General features: G+C 44.0%; 1 protein-coding gene across 2 annotated transcripts in view; it reads left to right on the top strand.

The window, feature by feature from the left end:
- The window catches only part of PWP1 (PWP1 homolog, endonuclein), a 64,866-nt gene extending 51,463 nt beyond the window's left edge, over positions 1–13,403 (top strand). For both annotated transcript variants that reach the window (XM_056517274.1, XM_056517275.1), the window contains exons 11-15: positions 1,321–1,432; positions 3,564–3,654; positions 7,823–7,944; positions 9,506–9,611; positions 12,986–13,403. In XM_056517274.1, coding sequence (XP_056373249.1) covers positions 1,321–1,432; positions 3,564–3,654; positions 7,823–7,944; positions 9,506–9,611; positions 12,986–13,077 — 523 coding nt within the window. In that variant the 3' untranslated portion in view covers positions 13,078–13,403. The remainder of the gene's footprint in view (positions 1–1,320; positions 1,433–3,563; positions 3,655–7,822; positions 7,945–9,505; positions 9,612–12,985) is intronic.
- The last annotated feature ends 5,683 nt before the right edge of the window (positions 13,404–19,086 follow it).

The following is a 19,086-nucleotide window of genomic DNA, read 5'->3' as shown; positions in this document are numbered from 1 at the left end:
TGTAAGAAGCCGGCCAGAGCTCCTTACATGACAGTGGGCTCAGCCTATCACAGGCCGGGGCGGGACTTTGCTGCTCCCGAAGAAATTTGCTCGGTTTTCCTGTTCCTGGAGAACACATTCAGGGTAGGGTCACACGTGCCGTATTGTGCTTCATATTTGCGGCTGCGCATTTTCCTGCCCATTGATTTCAATGGGTAGAAAAATAAGCAGCAGCAAATACACAGCAAAATACGACACACATGACCCTACCCTTAAAGGATTGTCCAGGGAGCAGAAAAGGTATATCATCTTACATGAGAGGAAGCGGGTGTCAGTCACGTTCATTGTGCGCAGGCGAAACTCTGGTGCTGGCATAGTTTAGCCTGCAGGTGATGATCGCGACTGGTGCCTGCCGCCTCTATTTTTGTAGGGTATACTTTTGAGACATGTAGACCTTTTCCACTCCCAGGACAATGGGAGATTTATCAAAACCTGTGCAGAGGAAAAGTTAGCCAGTTGCCCATAGCAACCAATCAGATCACTTCTTTCATTTTTTTAAAAGGCCTCTGAAAAATGAAAGAAGCTATCTGATTGGTTGCTATGGGCAACTGGTCAACCTTTCCTCACACGTTCTGATAAATCTCCCCAAGCAAAACTACAATTCACATTATGATGGGAGTTGTAGTTCTGCACTGGTTACGGGCGTCGGCAGAACAAGCCTCCGCTATGACTGTACGGACATGTGCCCCCTCCGTAGATGACAATGTATTTCCTAGCAGGTTGCACCGAAAGAATAAACCTGTTCTTTGGGGTCCGAAATTTTTTTTATTTTTTATTTTTTTGGTGTAGCAAAATCCCATTAAAAAACAATGGGAGGCTGCTTCACAGTATTTTCTGCTCCAAAAATACTTAGTGTGAATGGGTCCTAATACTTTTCCTGGCCCTCTTGTTTCCATTTTGCTCCTAGATAGGCAAACCTAATCCAGTAAATGGATTTTGTGAAACAAATCCTTTTACCTTTTTCTAATTTTAAAGGACCTGCATTATCCCAGTGTTTTACAAAAAAGGTGCCTTTAGCTGTTGCCAAACTACAACTCTCAGCATGCCCAGACAGCCTTCGACTGTCTGGGCATGCTGGGAGTTGTAGTTTAGCTACAGCCGGAGGCACCCTTCTTGGGAAACACTTCATTACACAGACTGAGTGTAATACTACTTTTCTCCTCTGGGAGTGCTGCAGAGAAATTACTTGCTGATTGTTGAGGATTTCCACCAGCGGGAAGGGGTTGGTGGTGGTGAACTGCATCATTACTATACGTATACCGTATGTGTCTGTCATTTTAGGTCCGTCATATTATACGACTGCAGGAGCCCCCAGGAAAATCACAGAACATGGAGATTTAGCGGAGAAGTCGAGAGAGTCACATGGAACCATTTTTCTCCCAGAAACTTTTTAGTAAGTATTGGGTGGGGGAGGGTCTTGGTATTGTGCCTTAACTTTGATCACTATGTGACTTACTGTGTCATGGACAATAGTGGTGCTGTTTCTTGGAAAATGTATATATATTTTTTTTCTCAATTGCATTTTTGCGAGTTTTAGCTCTATTTTTGTACTATTTTTATTTGTTTTTTTTTTACAACACTCTTTGCTTTTTTTTTTTCATTTTTAGACCCACCACAATAGTTAGACTGAAAATGCCTTTCTGCAAGTTTAAACAATTTTTTTGGGACGTCTACTTCCCAAAATTCATGCCGAAGTATGTGAGCAAAATATAGACTGCATCAGCGATTGCTTTCCATTTTTAGGCTAAGGCTCCTTTCTTGGTTGGGCAACTTTTTTGTGGTAAATTCCTTGGCGTGACCGCATTGATTCGCCATAGGGTGGTGAAAAGGTGGGGACATCTTGAAGAAATTCAAACCATGTGGATTTTATCGCAACCGTAAGTCGCCATGAAGCTGTGACCTAAAGTGGGTGACATGCACTTTGATGCCATGGATTTGGTGACAAGGCACCCCCCTAACAAATTTATTGCGTAGATCCCTGTAGGACTACCCATGTTACTGCCATTGATCGGGGGACTAGGCACCCCCAATAAATTTATTGCTAAGATGCGTATCGGAGTACCCACTTTAATGCCATCGATCTTAGATCTAGAACCCCCCCAACAATCTTATTTTATAGATCCCAAATGGACTACCTATTTTGATGCCATGGATTTGGGAACTAGGCATCTCCAACAATCTTGCTGTATAAGTCCTTAGGGGATACCCACTTTGTGGGGTGGCCTAGTCCCCAAGTGATGGCATTAAAGTGGGTACTCCCATATGGATCTATGCGATAAGTTTATTGGGTTGCCTAGTCCCCCAAATCAGTGGCATCAATCTTACTGCATAGATACCTAGGAGAGAACCCACTTTGGATGCCATGGATTTGGGAACTAGTCACCCCTAACAATCTCATTGCTTAGATCCCTATAGGAGTATCCACTTTGATGACATGGATTTAGGAACTAGGCCCCCCCCCAACAATCTTGCTGTATAGATCCTTTTGGGGAGTACCCACTTTGTGGGGATGCCTAGTCCCCAAATCATGGTGTCAAAGTGGGTACTCCCATAGGGATGCCATGGATTTGGAGACTAGGCACCCCCCACAATCATTTAGGGCCCGATGAAGTGCAAAGAGCGCGATATGGACCGTTGCTCACCGGCTGAACCCACCCGTCCTTGTTTAATCTCCCCACCTCCCTGCTGTATGCTTCCCCCTACGAACTGAATAAAGACGTTGTACTGCTGCATGTATTGTGTCCCAGGTGAGTGCTCGTCCTTCATGCAAGTGTATGTTCACGCGGTGTTTCATTTGTGAGCACCATATGTAAGTCCTTCATGCAAGTGTACCCCCAACAATCATATGGCATAGATCCCTACAGGAGTATTTGTCATCATGTCCCTGGTTGTCCCCAAGATCATCACCATTGATTAGATTGTAACAATTCCTCATAGAAAATCAGAAAATCCTGTCACCACTGCGGCGTGCAGACAAAAATTCAAAGCCCATCATGATCACCATTAGAGATGAGCGAACTTACAGTAAATTCGATTAGTCACGAACTTCTCGGCTCGGCAGTTGATGACTTATCCTGCATAAATTAGTTCAGCTTTCAGGTGCTCCCGTGAGCTGGAAAAGGTGCATACAGTCCTAGGAAAGAGTCTCCTAGGACTGTATCCACCTTTTCCAGCCCACGGGAGCACCGGAAAGCTGAACTCATTTATGTAGGATAAGTCATCAACTGCCGAGCCGAGAAGTTCGTGACGAATCGAATTTACTGTAAGTTCGCTCATCTCTAATCACCATTGTACATAGATTTGTGTGTGTCCCATTTATGAGCGGTCTGTGTGAGAACTGCGAGCAAAAATTGATTTAAAAATTGGGAGTTTGACTGCAGGGCTCAATAATGTCCGGCTCGATTGTGCTCTGGCCTCTCGCTTCACATGTTTTCTGTAGATGGATCCGAAGTCGTTTGGTTCTAATGTAAAGATCAATAACTAATATAATACTAATATATCACTTACCCTTGTGTCTGCCCTAGGCCAGCACTGAAGATGGCTTTGTATACTGTTTAGATGCCCGGTCAGACAAGCCTTTGTTCACATTGAAGGCTCATGACGGAGAAGTGTCAGGTATGTATTTCTCTTTATCAGTTCAAATTTATTAAAGGGATACTCCACTGGCCAGTGTTCAGAACATCTGTGAGTGCGCTTCAGGGGTCGTCCACGCCCCCTTGTGCCTTCAGGCTTTGCCCCTCAGTGTAAGTCTATGGGAGGGGCATGGCACGCCCCCTCCAATAGACTTTCATTGAGGGATTGTGGCATGACGTCACAAGGGGGCATGGCTGACCACCCCGCAGCGTGCACACAGCATTTGGCACTAAATGTTCTGAACACTGGCCAGGGGAATACCCCTTAAACCCTTTAAGGGGACCCTTTTTCGTTTTTCCTCCTCATATTCTAAAAATCAGAACGCGTTCAGTTTTGCACCTACAGACCCATATGAGGGCTTTGTTTTTTGCATCATCAATTGTACTTTGTAATGACATTATTTATATTATAACATAATCTGCGGCAAAACAAAAAAAATTGTGGGGTAAAATTAAGGATTAATAACGCCATTTTGCAACTTTTTAGGGCTTCCGGTTCTACGCAGTGCACTATTCGGTAAAAATTGCACATAGGGGGAGATTTATCAAATCCTGTACAAAGGAAGGTTGCCCATAGCAACCAATCAGATCGCTTCTTTCATTTTGCAGAGGCCTTGTTAAAAATGAAAGAAGCGATCTGATTGGTTGCTATGGGCAACTCAGCAACTTTTCCTCTGAACAGGTTTTGATAAATCTCCCCCATAATCTTTATTCTGTAGGTCCTTACGGTACCATTTTTGTTTTGATGGGACTTTTTGATCGCTTTTTATTAATATTTTCATGGAATATAAAGTGACCAAAAATGTACTGTTTTGGACTTTTTGGTATTTTCTTACGTGTACGCCATGGACCGTGTGGTTTAGCTTACCTTATATATTAATAGTTGGGACACTAACACACGTGGCGGTACCACATATGATTTTTTTTGTTTACATTTTTTTTTACATTATTTTATTTAAAAATAGGAAAAGGGGGGTGATTTAAAGGACATCTGCAGTGCTGGGCAAAAAAACTTTTTTTTACCTCATTTAATAGGTCTTTGAAAGACCTTTCCAACGATGTCTCCCCCATCAAAATTGGCCCAGTCATTCTCCCGTTATCAGCACACGAATTACGGAGGACAAGTGAAAGAAAAACTACATCTCCCATCATGCCTTGTGCTTACTTCCTGTAAGCTGCTGCCCTCCCCCTGTTCTATCCCCCCCCCCCCCCCCCCCCGAGCAAATTATTATATTGTAACGCCCCCATCTCCCTCCCCTTCTGCTCATCTCCCCCTCCCCATGCTGCTCCTGTCCAGTGATGAAGCAGCTGCCTCCGTGCTCACTGTAGTGTGGACACTGGAGAGTGGAGAGTGAAAGTAAAAATGGTAAAAAAAAACACATAATTGTTTGTCTATAAAACTGTCCTGATATTGGTCCCTCCATCTTTTTCACAACTACAACTCCAAGCATGCCCAGTTATTTTATATGCTGTTCGGGCATGCTGGGAATTCCAGTGGTGCCTCCAGCTGTTGCAAAACTACAAATCCCAGCATGCCCTGTCAGCTTTCTGCTGTATGTGCATGCTTGGAGTTGCAGAGGTGACTCCAGCTGTTGTAAGACTATACATCCAAGCATGCCCTGTCAGCTTTCTGCTGTTTGAGTGTATAAAGGAGTTGTAGTTCACCAACACCTCTATTGTATCTCTGTAGTCTCCTGGGAGTTGTAGTTCACCAACACCTCTATTGTATCTCTGTAGTCTCCTGGGAGTTGTAGTTCACAAACACCTCTATTGTATCTCTGTAGTCTCCTGGGAGTTGTAGTTCACCAACACCTCTATTGTATCTCTGTAGTCTCCTGGGAGTTGTAGTTCATACACCAGTGTTTCCCAACCAGGGTGCCTCCAGATGTTGCAAAACTACTACTCCCAGCATTCCCTGGTTGGGAAACACTGGCATACACACACATAACAGGGACTACAACTCCCAGCATGTGTCATTCAGTAGTCCCCCCCCCCCTCACACACAGAATCAGTATGATATTTATTCCCTGTAGTCTATACACCACCAGCCCGTGCAGTGTAATATGTCTCCCTCACACACACGTCCTCCCCCTCCCTGCTCTGTGGTTTGCTCTGTGTTTCCCCCATGAAAACTTGAATCCTCCCGGTGATAAGTGAGGTCCTATGTAGACAGAGCAGGGGAGGGGGGAGGAGCTGTGGACGTCCTCATTCTCCCCCTGCTTCAATCTTACAGATAGGGGCGTTTCTGAGGATGAGCCTATGGCTGCCTCAGAAAGCACCCGCTCATGCATATGCATAAGCAGGGAGGAGCTGACAGAGGCTAGGGGGAGCACAAACACTGCTGGGAGGAAGAGATCTCCGTCCCCAAGATGGCGGCTGCAATGTAATGAATAGGGGACGGACGCAGGACTACTGGGCTATGCTGGCAACTCTAATATCTCAGAAACGGCTGCATATAGGTAAATAGGACTAATTGACTGAATTGTATAACTTTTGTTTGGGGAACATTTGGGCAGGGATTTTTGACCACTACAGTTGTCCTTTAAGCTTTCACATGTATTCTAATTTTTTTACCACTAGCATTGATCAGTGTTACCGGTGCTATGCTGCTCTAGCCTGCTGAGCAGGCATGGAGCAGCCGATACGACGACGACGACGAGGCAGGTGAGGACCCTCCTGTCGTCCAGTAAGCTGATCGGGACATCGATTCTGTCCCGATAGTCCCTATCAGCTCCGCTGAGCTGCTGGGATAGTTTCCCTTTCAGATTAGACGCCGCGATCAACTTTGAACACGGCGTCTAAAGGGTTAATCCCGGGCATCGGCCTGATCGGCGGTGCCCGGCATTAGCCGTGGGTCCTGGCTGGTACAGGTACGCCCTGAGTCCTTAAGGAGTTAATGAACAAAGAAAATGAAGGGGGAAAAAAAATAAAAAATAATGCAGGCTTTGAAAAACTAATAAGCTTTGATCCATTTTAAGCTGTTCCCACTTTTGCACACTTTTCTAAATAAATCCAGCAAATAGAACATTGATACCTTGCTGGATGTCCAAAAATGAAAAGAACCAAAGCTGGGCTGCAGTACCAGGTACAACCACATTGGGATGTATGGCACTGTACCTGAATAAGCAACTAAGGGGCAGCTTCATTTTGTCTCATTAATGCGTGTCCTTGAATTTAGACCCCCCCCCTCAGGCATACCGTCATGGTCTAAATAAAAAATTCTATCAGTGTAGAAAAAAAACATGTTTAATGTGTTAATGTAGGTACTTTGTCATCTTCCACGCTTCCCTTCTGATTCTAATGCAAACTATCTGCTTTGTTCTCTAAATTGCCTCACTTCCTGTCTAATCTACATCCTGTAACAGACTTCCTGTTTCTGCAGGACACTCTAGCTAGGAGTTCAGCTGACTCTCTCCCATTACACTTTGTGGGGTAATGAGGAGAACACAGAAGACAGTTTGCATGAAAGGCCACATCAAGGTAGTAAAAAACTTTGACCAATATATGTTCATTTATTGGACAGGAAAACCCCTTCGAGGACCCGTCTCCCTTAACTTCCTCTGCTTATTCGTCTCTGACTTCCCCTATTACCCACAGTGAGAAGAAGCCATAATGTCCGTTCTATTGAAACAATGTCTTATTGAGGTTTTATTTGCTCTCCTCACAATGTAGCTGTATATAAAGATCTCGCTGACTGCAGAATTTCAAATAGATTTACTTTGATTTCTGGCTTGACGTAAAGGTCACTCTTCAGCTATTCAGTAATCCATGTTTGCTTCAGCCTTTCCTATACTTTGTTATATTTTCCATGGATTTAGTCATCGCTGACACTTTACCCATTCCCGAACACCAAATTTAGGGCTGGCCACCATTGGTGCAATGTCATGTTTGGATGGTACAGCATGTAAATGAGACTGAGCTGCAATACCAGACACAGCTTGTGGTCAAAGGTGGCGCCGTTGAGAAAATAAAACTTCTGGAGAAAAAAAAAATCATACATCGCTTCTAATGTACCGGATAGTAATGAGATCTTGTATGTATGGATATGTCTCGGGGGTCCACATAGTAAGGGTATACATTACTTCTATATAAAGTTTTTATATGATTTTATTATAGTTTTTTTTTCAAATGTTTTATTTTTTTTCTCCCAGGTTTGGAGTTGAGTAGTCAGGTTAAAGGCTGCCTAGTAACATCCTCCGCTGATAAACACGTGAAGATCTGGGACATTTTAATGGACAAACCAAGTCTCATTCATACTCGGGATATGAAGATGGTGAGAAGCGCCCCCTCCCCCACCTATTACTCATTCCCTGAATCACCCGCCCACATGTCTCCTCTTCTCATGTCTAATGGGCCTGAATAACAAGTTTATGTTAAGGACTTCGTGATGGAATTTATAACTTTATTTTCTAAAGTTTTGTACACTTGTCAGAGACTTGGGAATCTATGATAAAGCTATGCCTTTGTACAACCTGATGGTGTAGGATGGTGATATGGAAATCTTAGGGGGCTGCACTACCATCTACTTATAAGCATGAATTCCTTCTAAATAGGATTGACTAGTTTGACAGGGATTTTTAAATCATTACACATAGGACATCTTAAAAAGTACCTGTCACCAAGTAAACTTTTCTAAACTAACTCAGGATATGTTCCCTAATTACTCCGAACGCTCCTCCCATCCTTTAAAAAAAAAAAAAAAAAAAAAAAAAAAAAAAAATTAAGAGCTCTGTATCTTACCTTTATTCTTGCTCAAATAGTGCAATCTCCCAGCAGGAGAAAGTGGGCGTTTCTCAGCAGGCATCACTGAAGCCTGCTGGGGGACCATTTCTGCCCTCACATCATTGCATGGCTATAATGAATAGAAAACTCAGGCTCTGTGCAGCTTTCAGGGAGGCTCTGTGCAGCTTTCAGGGAGGCTCTGTGCAGCTTTCAGGGAGGCTCTGTGCAGAGAAGCACTTTCTGAGTTTGGTCTCCTGCCAGGCCGGGAGGAGACCAAACTCACTGTATTAATTGCAGCAGGGTAAAGAACAGAGCCACCTAGTGGCAGTTTCTTCTATTACTTTTTAAACATTTTTATGTTGATAATTTTAAAAGCAAGTGAATGGGAAAGTGTCTGCTAATTACACAAGGAACACTATATTAAAAGTTTTGTTTGTTGACAGGCACTTTTTAAAGGGGTACTCTGGTAGCAACTTATCCAGTATCCACAGGATAGGGGAAAAGTGTCTGACCACAGGGGGTCCAACCGCTGGTGCCCCGGCTCTCCCCATGCACTGAGCGAACATCGCTCTGTGCACGGAGCTGTCTAGACTACTGCACAAAGCAGTAACCCCCCCCCCCCCCCCATAAGACACTTATCCCCTATGCTGTGGATAAGCTTTTAAGTACTGGAGTACCCCTTTAATACAGCTATGCTACTTATTGAACCCATATCACTACAGAAAGTACTGCAAGTCTAGGCATACTTACAGTTGTTTTGCCCTAGAACAAAAATTGGCCCAGGTTTCCTTACTGGAAAAAAAACAACTTATACTCGCTGTCCCCGATTCCCCACCCCTGCTGTCAGGGTGGCCCTTGGTCCCTGCTGCTCTGCCCAGCACTATCCGCTTTTTCTTTTTTTCGGGTACCTTCACACAGGAGGTTTGAACCGCAGCGGAAAATGATTGTATTTCCTGTACAACAACCATTCTGTTCCTCTGTTGTTCTTTCTGGAAATGTATGAATAAGTTGACAAGTGGGTGTGTCCCTAGGACCCACTCCCTTTGACATGAATAATGGTAATTTACCCTTCTTCTGCTTGTGTTTTATTATTTATTTGTTGCATTTTATAGGGCATTGTGTTCTGCACAGCATGCTGCCCAGACTTTCCTTTTCTCTATGCATTTGGGGGCCAGAAGGACGGACTTAGAGTGTGGGATATTAGCACCATTGCAGCCGGTAAGTGACATTGATCTTGATCGAAATCTATATATTGTAGATAACTTACGCTATTCACCTTCAAGGGTGTAACCCAGTAGTTCCCAACAAGGGTGCCTCCAGCTGTTGCAAAACTACAACTTCCGGCATGCCCGGACCGCCGAAGGCTGTCCGGATATGCTGGGTGTTGTAGTTTCGCAACAGCTGGAGGGACACTGCTTGGGAAACACTGGTGTAATCCAAAGTCAGAATGGATTTACAAAGGAAAAATAAATATATATATATATATATATATATATATATATATATATATATATATATATAAATATAATATAATAGTCAGTTCTTTATGATCTGTTCAAAATCTGCATCAAAATGGCTGAATGTGAGAATATAACCATTACAGCCTGTTTTAAAGTGCAGAGCTGTATTAACAATCCTGCTGGCTTTAGATCGGAACTCTACTCTACCTGCCTTTTAAATCGTCCGTACAGAGCCTACAGTGGCGACTCGTAGTGTAGTCATCACACTAGGCACCCTATACTCATCTAATTTAACCCCTGAAAGGGGTATTCTGCCCCTAGACATCTTATCCCCTATCCAAAGGATAGGGGATAAGATGTCAGATCGCCGGAGTCCCGCTGCTGGGGACCCCGGGGATCCCCGCTGCGGCACCGCGCTATCATTACTGCGCAGAGTGAGTTCGCTCTGCACGTAATGATGAGCAGTACAGGGGCCGGAGCATCGTTACGTCACGGCTCCGCCCCTCGTGATGTCAAGGCCCGCCCCTTTCAATACAAGTTTATGGGAGGGGGCGTGGTGGTCACCACGCCCCCTCCCATAGACTTGCATTAAGGGGACGGGCCGTGATGTCTTGAGGGGCGGAGCCATGACTTCACGCTGCTCCGTCCCCCATATCGCCCGTCATTACGCACAGAGCGAACTCGCACTGTGCTGTAATGATAGCGCGATGCCGCAGCAGGGATCCTGGGGGTCCCCAGCAGCGGGACCGCGGCGATCTGACATCTTATCCCCTATACTTTGGATAGGGGATAAGATGTCTAGGGGCGGAGTACCCCTTTAAGGACTCTGGGTTTTTCCCGTTTTTGCACTTTTGTTTTTTTTCCTCCTAACCTTTTAAAAAAATAATAACCCTTTCAATTTTGCACCTAAAATTCCATTTTATGGCTTATTTTTTTTGCACCACCAATTCTACTTTGCAGTGACATTAGTCATTTTACCAAGAAATCCACGGTGAAACGGAAAAAAAATCATTGTGCGACAAAATTGAAGAAAAAATGCTGTTCTGTAACTTTTGGGGCTTCTGTTTCTACGCAGTGCATTTTTCGGTAAAATTGGCACCTTATCTTTATTATGTAGGCCCATATGATTAAAATGGTACCCTACATATACATGTTTGATTTTGTCTTCTGGAAAAAAATCATAACTACACGGGAAAAGGGGGGTGATTCTTACTTTTATTAGGGAAGGGGTTAAATGATCTTAACTTTTTTCACACTTTTTTTTTTTGCAGTGTTATAGTCCCCTCTAGTGGCTATAATACTGCACACACTGATCTTCTACACAGATCACTGCCATGCATTAACATTGCAATGATCAGTGTTATCGGCAGCTAGTATGTAATAGACAACCATCTATAAAACATGATTTCATGAAAGCATATAGCCATGTAGAGTGAATAGAGATGAGCGAACTTACAGTAAATTCGATTCGTCACGAACTTCTCGGCTCGGCAGTTGATGACTTATCCTGCATAAATGAGTTCAGCTTTCAGGTGCTCCCGTGGGCTGGAAAAGGTGGATACAGTCCTAGGAGACTCTTTCAGATGGCAGCTTTTCAAGTCATCCCGTAACTTCCGCAAACACAGTGGTCGACGCTACTGAAATTTTCACTGCAGCTGGGGGGCTAAGCTTAACATATAGGCATATACATGAATATTCATACGGAAAGAAGAATAAGCTTCATCAATGAAGTCATCTTTTCCAATCATTTGGTGTAGCAGGGAGGTGGCTAGGACTCTGTAGGGGCGCTCAGGGTGCTCCTGCGGAGTCCTAGCAAGCTCCCTGCCACACCGAATGATTGGAAAAGATGACTTCATTGACAGCGAGTGCAATCTTATTCTTCTTTCCATATCATCTAGCTATATTTAAAGAGTACCTGTCATGATCTTGTTGGAATTTATAATCCTCCCAGTTCACTGCCCCCATCATGATAAACCACACCCGGCCTTTATTTTTATAATTTTTCTGTTTTCTACCTTGATATTGCTCTGTATTTTCTGCTCAGTCTGTCAGATTCACGGACTGGGTAGTGGAAAAAATGACCTTTAGCCAGGCGCTCGGGGATCCAAGGAGATCTCACAACCAAATCATGGAGGTGGATATACATTCAAGCTTTATTAGTATACAACAACGCGTTTCGGGGTTAGCATACCCCTTCTTCAGATTAACAGATTTGTCAATCTGAAGAAGGGGTATGCTAACCCCGAAACGCGTTGTTGTATACTAATGAAGCTTGAATTTATATCCACCTCCATGACTTGGTTGTGAGATCTCCTTGGATCCCCGAGCGCCTGGCTAAAGGTCATTTTTTCCACTACCAAGTTCACCAACAGGATCTCCCTTTGGATCCATCCTGAAGCCCTGCGGGCTTGCACGGATTCCTCTACTATTACCTCAGAATGAGGTTATATGCATATATAATATACGCTCCAGGTGAGTGGCCATTCATCAGACCCCCTACTTGTCCCCACTTTTGGTTTTTGATTCAATATTTAGGGTAATGCACTAGGCGCCTCCTTGGGCCTTCTCTTTTTTTCTTTGTTTACAGATTCACAGACTGGGAAGGGGGCGTTCCCCAGCAGACATGACATCATCTGAAGCCATAAAGGGGAGAACTTCATCCCTTAGGCTCCTTTCACACTATACTGTTGCTCCGTTTCTAAGACCCGTTACAATGCCCCATTAAGAAAACCCTTAAAAACGGCCATTAAAAATCCCATTCATGTCTACGGGATTTTTTTTTAATTATCCGTTCTCACCCGTTATAGCCAGTTGTGAGAAAAAACGTCACATGCACTAATTTTTCTCCCATCACAAGTAACGTCTGTTATTCATAACTGGTGAGAATGGATAATCAAAAAATCCCATAGACATGAATGGGATTTTTTAACAGACATTTTTAAGGGTTTTCTTAACGTGACTTTGTAACGGAAGCAACAGTATAGTGTGAAAGGAGCCTTACTCTGCTACACACAGCCCAGAGCAGTTCAGTGTGTGAGATGAGCTATGATTGCCTAAGGCTGCACACCCCCCCCCCCCCCCCCCTCTCAGGGAACTAATTTAACATTGACATATTTCTTCCTTTCCCAACAGTAAAAGAAGCGTTTGGTGGCAGAGAGCGGCTGATGGTGACCACATCCACCAGCGCAGTGGGGAGCAGTGAAGCAGCTTCAATGGAATCGTAGGAACCCTAAAACATCAGATGGGTTTTGTAGACCTGGATTGTTAATCACCATCAAGTCAACATGATCTCCAAGAGACTTTTTTTTTTTTTTAGTCCACCGCCCAAAATGGGATAAGGAATAAGACTGCCATGTGGTTGTCTCCTGATCTTATAGTGACTGCTCCATATGGCTTTACCTGTCACGGAGATTCCGGCGCTGCCTTATGTTGAAGAGGACAGTGTTCATAATCCTGTGTGCAATACAATCTCACGTGCGCTGGTCGGCCATCTTAAACTTTGGATTGGCCAGACTGTTTATAGAAAAAAAATAAAACCTTTTTGGTGTAAGTGGCGTCCTCATTTTCTGTACAATGGGATGTATCAGGCTGTACATGGTGACACAACATATAGTGTGAACAGTCTTTTTACTAAATGCCTTGAAATAAATAAAACAGTCTAGACATCCTTATTAGAAAAAATTTGAAAAATTCAAGGGAACCTTTAAAAAACTCTATTTCATTATAATTTCTTGATAAGAGCTGCACAGACCATCATAAGATCTGCAAAAAGGTGAAGAGATGCCAGATAATCCCTGAGGAATCTGACAAGAGGAAATGCGTAGGATCGGCATTCTCAACCATGTGAACTGTCCTCACGAATACGCTATCACAGCTAAGTGCAAACCATTGTGTGCTAAGACAAATTGATCACAGTGTATACAATATTGTGCAATTACCATGGGACTGTATGTGCAATAAGAGTGGACTGTGCAATATATATGATTTGTCTATCTTGAATATATATTGGTGGATGTCAGGACCTTACACACCTGAATCTCTACTACCAGTAACCTGCACAACGCAATAATACATGTGATTACAACGCACTGTGATACAAACGCTAGCACACTAATTAGTCTGACAGTGACATCTGAACATACCTCAATAAAAATACGCAACAGAAGAGGCCCAGTGTGACCCGAAGGTCCTAGATGTTCACGACAATTGATGGACTGACAGCAGAAGAAAATATAAAGCTGGTGTTAAAAATATTGAGTTTCACATCACAAAAAGGGTGAAGGACTTTTTATCAAGAAATTATAATAAAATCGAGTTTTTTTTTAAAGGTTCCCTTGAATTTTTTTTAATTTTTTCTACTTATTTTGGGAGACCTCAACCTCACGCTGATACACGTGTATCTGATAGCAAAGTAGACATCCTTATTGGGCTGGGTTCACACCAAGTTTTCTTAAATACAGTTCCCGTATACGGTTTGGCGGAGGGGGGGCGGGGCTTAATCGCGGCGCCCGCACTCGGCCGTATTCGGGAACCGTATTTAATGCAAGTCTATGAGCCGACCGGAGTGAACCGCAGCCTCCAGTCAGCTTAGTTTTCGGCCGTATGCGGTTTCCCGACCGCAGGCAAAAACGTGGTCGACCACGTTTTTGCCTGCGGTCGGGAAACCGCATACGGCCGAAAACGAAGCCGACCGGAGGCTGCGGTTCACTCCGGTCGGCTTATAGACTTGCATTAAATACGGTTCCCGAATACGGATGAGTGCGGGCGCCGCGATTAAGCCCCGCCCCCCTCCTCCAAACCGTATACGGGAACCGTATTTCAGAAAACGTGGTGTGAACCCAGCCTTAGGCAGTTTTCACATTGCGGAATTTCTGAGCCAAATCTGGCAAAAAAAAAACTTGCCGCAGAGTCCCATTGTTTTCAGTAGAATTCTGCTGCATCAGTACACAGCTTTAATCTTTCCCATAGCAGTTAAAGGGGTACTGCCCCAGCATTCGGTACATTTTGTTCCAATTGTTGGGTGCGGGTTGTGATGTCACGGCCATGCATACTTAAAGGGGTACTCCAGTGGAAACTTTTTTATTTTTTTTTATTTTTTATCTTTATTTTTTTTTTTAAATCAACTGGTGCCAGAAAGTTAAACAGATTTGTAAATTACTTCTATTAAAAATTTTTTAATCCTTCCAGTACTTATTAGCTGCTTTATACTACATAGGAAATTCTTTTATTTTTGGAACACAGAGCTCTCTGCTGACATCATGACCATAGTGCTCTCTGCTGACATCTCTGTCCATTTTTAGAACTGACCAGATTAGGAAAAAATCCCCATAGCAGAGATGTCAGCAGAGAGCACTGTGCTCATGATGTCAACAGAGAGCTCTGTGTTACAAAAAGAAAAGAATTTCCTATGTAGTGGTAAGCAGCTAATAAGTACTGGAAGGATTAAGATTTTTTTTAATAGAAGTAATTTACAAATCTGTTTAACTTTCTGGCACCAGTTGATTTATAAAAAAAAAAAAAAAAAAAAGGTTTTCCACCGGAGTACCCCTTTAATGCAAGTCTATGGGAGGGGACGTGGTGTGATGTCACGTGGGGGCCTGGCCGTGACTTCACCACCCCCGCAGCCCGCACCCAGCGCCTGGAACAAAATGTTCCGAATGCTTGGGCAGTAGAGTACTCCTTTTAATGAAATTAAAGCTGACCTCCGACCTGGTTGCAATGGTCACCAAAACAAAACGTCTTACTTTTTGATCATTTTGAGCCTCCTATAGCAAACAATAATACCGATACCTTAGCAACCAAACAGTGACCGCCATTTCAGTGACCGCCCTGGTACGAGCGCTGTGCTCTGTTCAGTTGCTATGGTAACCAAGGCTGGTTTACTGTTGCTGAACTTTGTGTCTACAGCAACCAGTCAGATGATCTGTGCTGCTCCTGGTTGCTATGGGCAACAGTCTAGACAGTATTGATCAGTGAGAGCCTATCCACATGGCTGTGTTACGGATCTGTAATATGGACGGTACAGGGGCCCATATTGTACCTGCGGATTTTTTTACAGAAGCATATTGATGTTTTATTCATTTTATCAATGTTTCATATTAAGAAAAAACTGTTCTGTACCATCGCTTAATGCTGGCTTCCTCGCCTGGAAACACTTCTGCTAGTGCAGAATACGAGGTCTCACATAAGCACCATATGGCGGGACAGCTCATACCTAAAGGGCAGTGGTCTTCAACCTGCGGACCTCCAGATGTTGCAAAACTACAACTCCCAGCATGCTGGGAGTTGTAGTTTTGCAACATCTGGAGGTCCGCAGGTTGAAGACCACTGCCATAGGGACTCCGTGTTGTGGTAGAGTCTACTAAAGGAACAAGTAGGGTAAATGGTGGTGCACATTTCCTACTACGTTATAAAGGGTTTATCCAGGGTCTCATAATCAGCTAATTTCTTAAAAGATTTTTTAATTACTTCTATTTAAAAGTATTTATTCTTCCAGTACTTGTCGTCTGCTGTATGCTCCACAGGAAGTTCTTTCCTTTTTGAATTTCTTTTCTGTCTGACCACAGTTCTCTCTGCTGACACCTCTGTTCATGTCAGGAACTGTCCAGAGCAGGATCAAAAACCCATAGTGAACCTCCTCCTGCTCTGGACAGTTCCTGACATGGTGGACAGAAGTGTCGGCAGAGACCACTGTGGTCAGACAGGAAAGAAATTAAAAAAGAAAAGCACTTCCTCTGAAACATACAGCAGCTGATAAGTAATGGAAGGGTTAAGATTTTTATATAGAAATAATTAACAAATCTGTTTAACTTTCTGGCACCATTTGATTTTTTAAAAATTGCTTTCCACCAGAGGACCCCTTTTAAGCCAGTGTGCCTCCAGCTGTTTCAAAACTACAACTTCCAGCATTCCCGGACAGCCATTGGCTGAGATTGCGGGGGAGGGAGGTCCCAGTGGCCAGACCCCTGCGATCAGACATCTAATCCCCTATCCTTTGTATAGGGGGATAAGTGATCTAGCAACGGAGTACCCCTTTAATGATTATGGCCGGCAAGCTACATGAGCGGTTCCAAATCATTATATCAGTAAATTCCTGTATTATATTCTGAGGCTCTGTTTTTGTGCACTTTCGGAAGCTGTCATTGTGCGGAATGAAGCGCCATTTATCTAAATAAGAGCAGTCATCTGCACACCGGGGCTCCCATCTGCTGTGAGACCGCAACTCCCAACATCTACAAATGTACCAAATGACCCAGTCGACAACTCCATACAGCCATATGAAAAATCGCTGCGGCCGGATGTTACCGGAAAGTCAATAGTGATTTTATTAAACGACATACCCAGTTGGCGTTTTTTAGTTCTGCGTTTTTTCATTCCTCTTTGATGTTTTTGGGCTCAGTGGGCAATTTTTTTAAATATCGCAGCATGTTGAGACTATTGTGTGATATTTATTAATTTTTTTTACTAAAATATTGGCGTTCCGCTCCCATAAGTCTATTGGTAAGACAAACCGCCATTAAAAAACGCAATGTGGGTTTGGTGTTTTTACATCTTTATTTATTTAGGGTAGGGTCACACGCAATGATTCTGCGGCGTATTTTACGTTGCGCATCCGCCGCTGACCGTCTCTAGAGTGAGCCCCCTGCCTGTGCCCGTGTGTCCGTTCACCGAGCACACACAGGGATCTGCGCGACTGTAGTAAACTTTGTTCGCATGCGGAATTTACACTCGCACATCGCGGCTGCTCTCTGCCTAGCTCAGGGAGCAGAGGAGCGGCCACAATTGCAGAGTGAACTGCGCGTGCCCGCACAGTTTACTTCAGTCGCTATAGCAGGTAAATTGGGAGGGGAAAAAAAAAAAAACTCCTGTAGATATAAAACACGGAATATAGGAGGGAATTTATCATTAGTGGTAGAAGTTTTTTCTTTTCTATATGTTGCGCAATTTTTTTTTGAAAGAGTAAAAAAGTACTTTTTTTGTGTATCGTGGAATGCATTTTGCAGTGGATACTAATCGATCGTGCATTTTTTTTGTGTTTAGAAGCATTTGTTTTGGCGCAAATACGTTTTTTTTAACACACAAATACACCATCAAATAGGACACATAGGAAAGTGTTCTACCGAGACAGCCGGGGAATGCAGGAGCCGTCCCTCAACACTGCTAAACTACAACTACTCCCATCATGGGACAGAGTCTGTTCCATGATGGGAGTAGTTGTAGTACCGCAGCGCTGAGGGACGGCACTTGCACATCCCCCCGGCTGCGGGACTATTTTGGGACAGGTAGGACTACTACTCCCTTCATGGACAGACACTGCCCATGATGGGAGTGTTAGTCCAGGGGCTGTGGTGCAGATCGCAACAGGTCATTCTCCAGAGACCCGCTGTGATCCACATTTATTAACTAAAAGCCGGTGGCACATGCGGCTCCACTGCGCTATGCTACACTGACAGCGTATACAGTATTCCCCGCCTGGAGCCAGCGGGGAGCGCAGTGGAGCCCCATGTGCCGCCAGCTTGTTAACTTAATAAATGCGGATCGCAGCGAGTCTCTGGAGAATGACCTGCTGGGATCTGCTCCTCAGCCCCTGGACTATAACTCCCATCATGGACGAGTCTGTCCATGATGGGAGTAATAGTCTTAAAAGTCCCAAAAGAGTCCCGCAGCCAGGGGATGTGCAAGTGCCATCCCTCAGCGCTACAATACTACAACTACTCTGTCCCATGACGCGAGTAGTAGTCCAAGGGCAGAGGGACAGATTGAGACCCCCTACGACCTTTACTGCTCCGCCCCTAGTGATGATGTCATTAGGGGGCAGAGCTACACCATCCAGGCCTGAAGCTAGGGTGGCAAGTATGGCTCTGTTCTCATTTTGTGTTTTTCATAATGGGAACAGAGCCTTTCTGGCAATGTGTTCCCAAACAATGAGACCCCAGCTGTTGCTGAACTCCAAACCCACCCCCCCCCCCCCCCCCCCCCGATGGGATTTGTAGTTTAGCAACAATTGGAGGCTCCCTGTTTATGAACACGCTGCATTATGTGCGCTCTACGAAGGGTAGAGGGCAAAAAATGTACTAACCCATATTTCTTGTTTTCCTTTTCCTCTCATTTCAGATACATGAATGTGGAGAACTACGTCAGATTCGGTGGACTGCGACGATGACCAGCCTCTTTTAACTTTCAATAAAAGGGTTAAAGAGGGCTGTGGGGGGAGTTTTTTTTTTTTTTAAATA

This window comes from Hyla sarda, chromosome 4 (assembly GCF_029499605.1).
Source record: "Hyla sarda isolate aHylSar1 chromosome 4, aHylSar1.hap1, whole genome shotgun sequence".
NCBI classification, from domain to species: domain Eukaryota; kingdom Metazoa; phylum Chordata; class Amphibia; order Anura; family Hylidae; genus Hyla; species Hyla sarda.
This window is presented reverse-complemented; position numbering and strand designations above follow the sequence as displayed.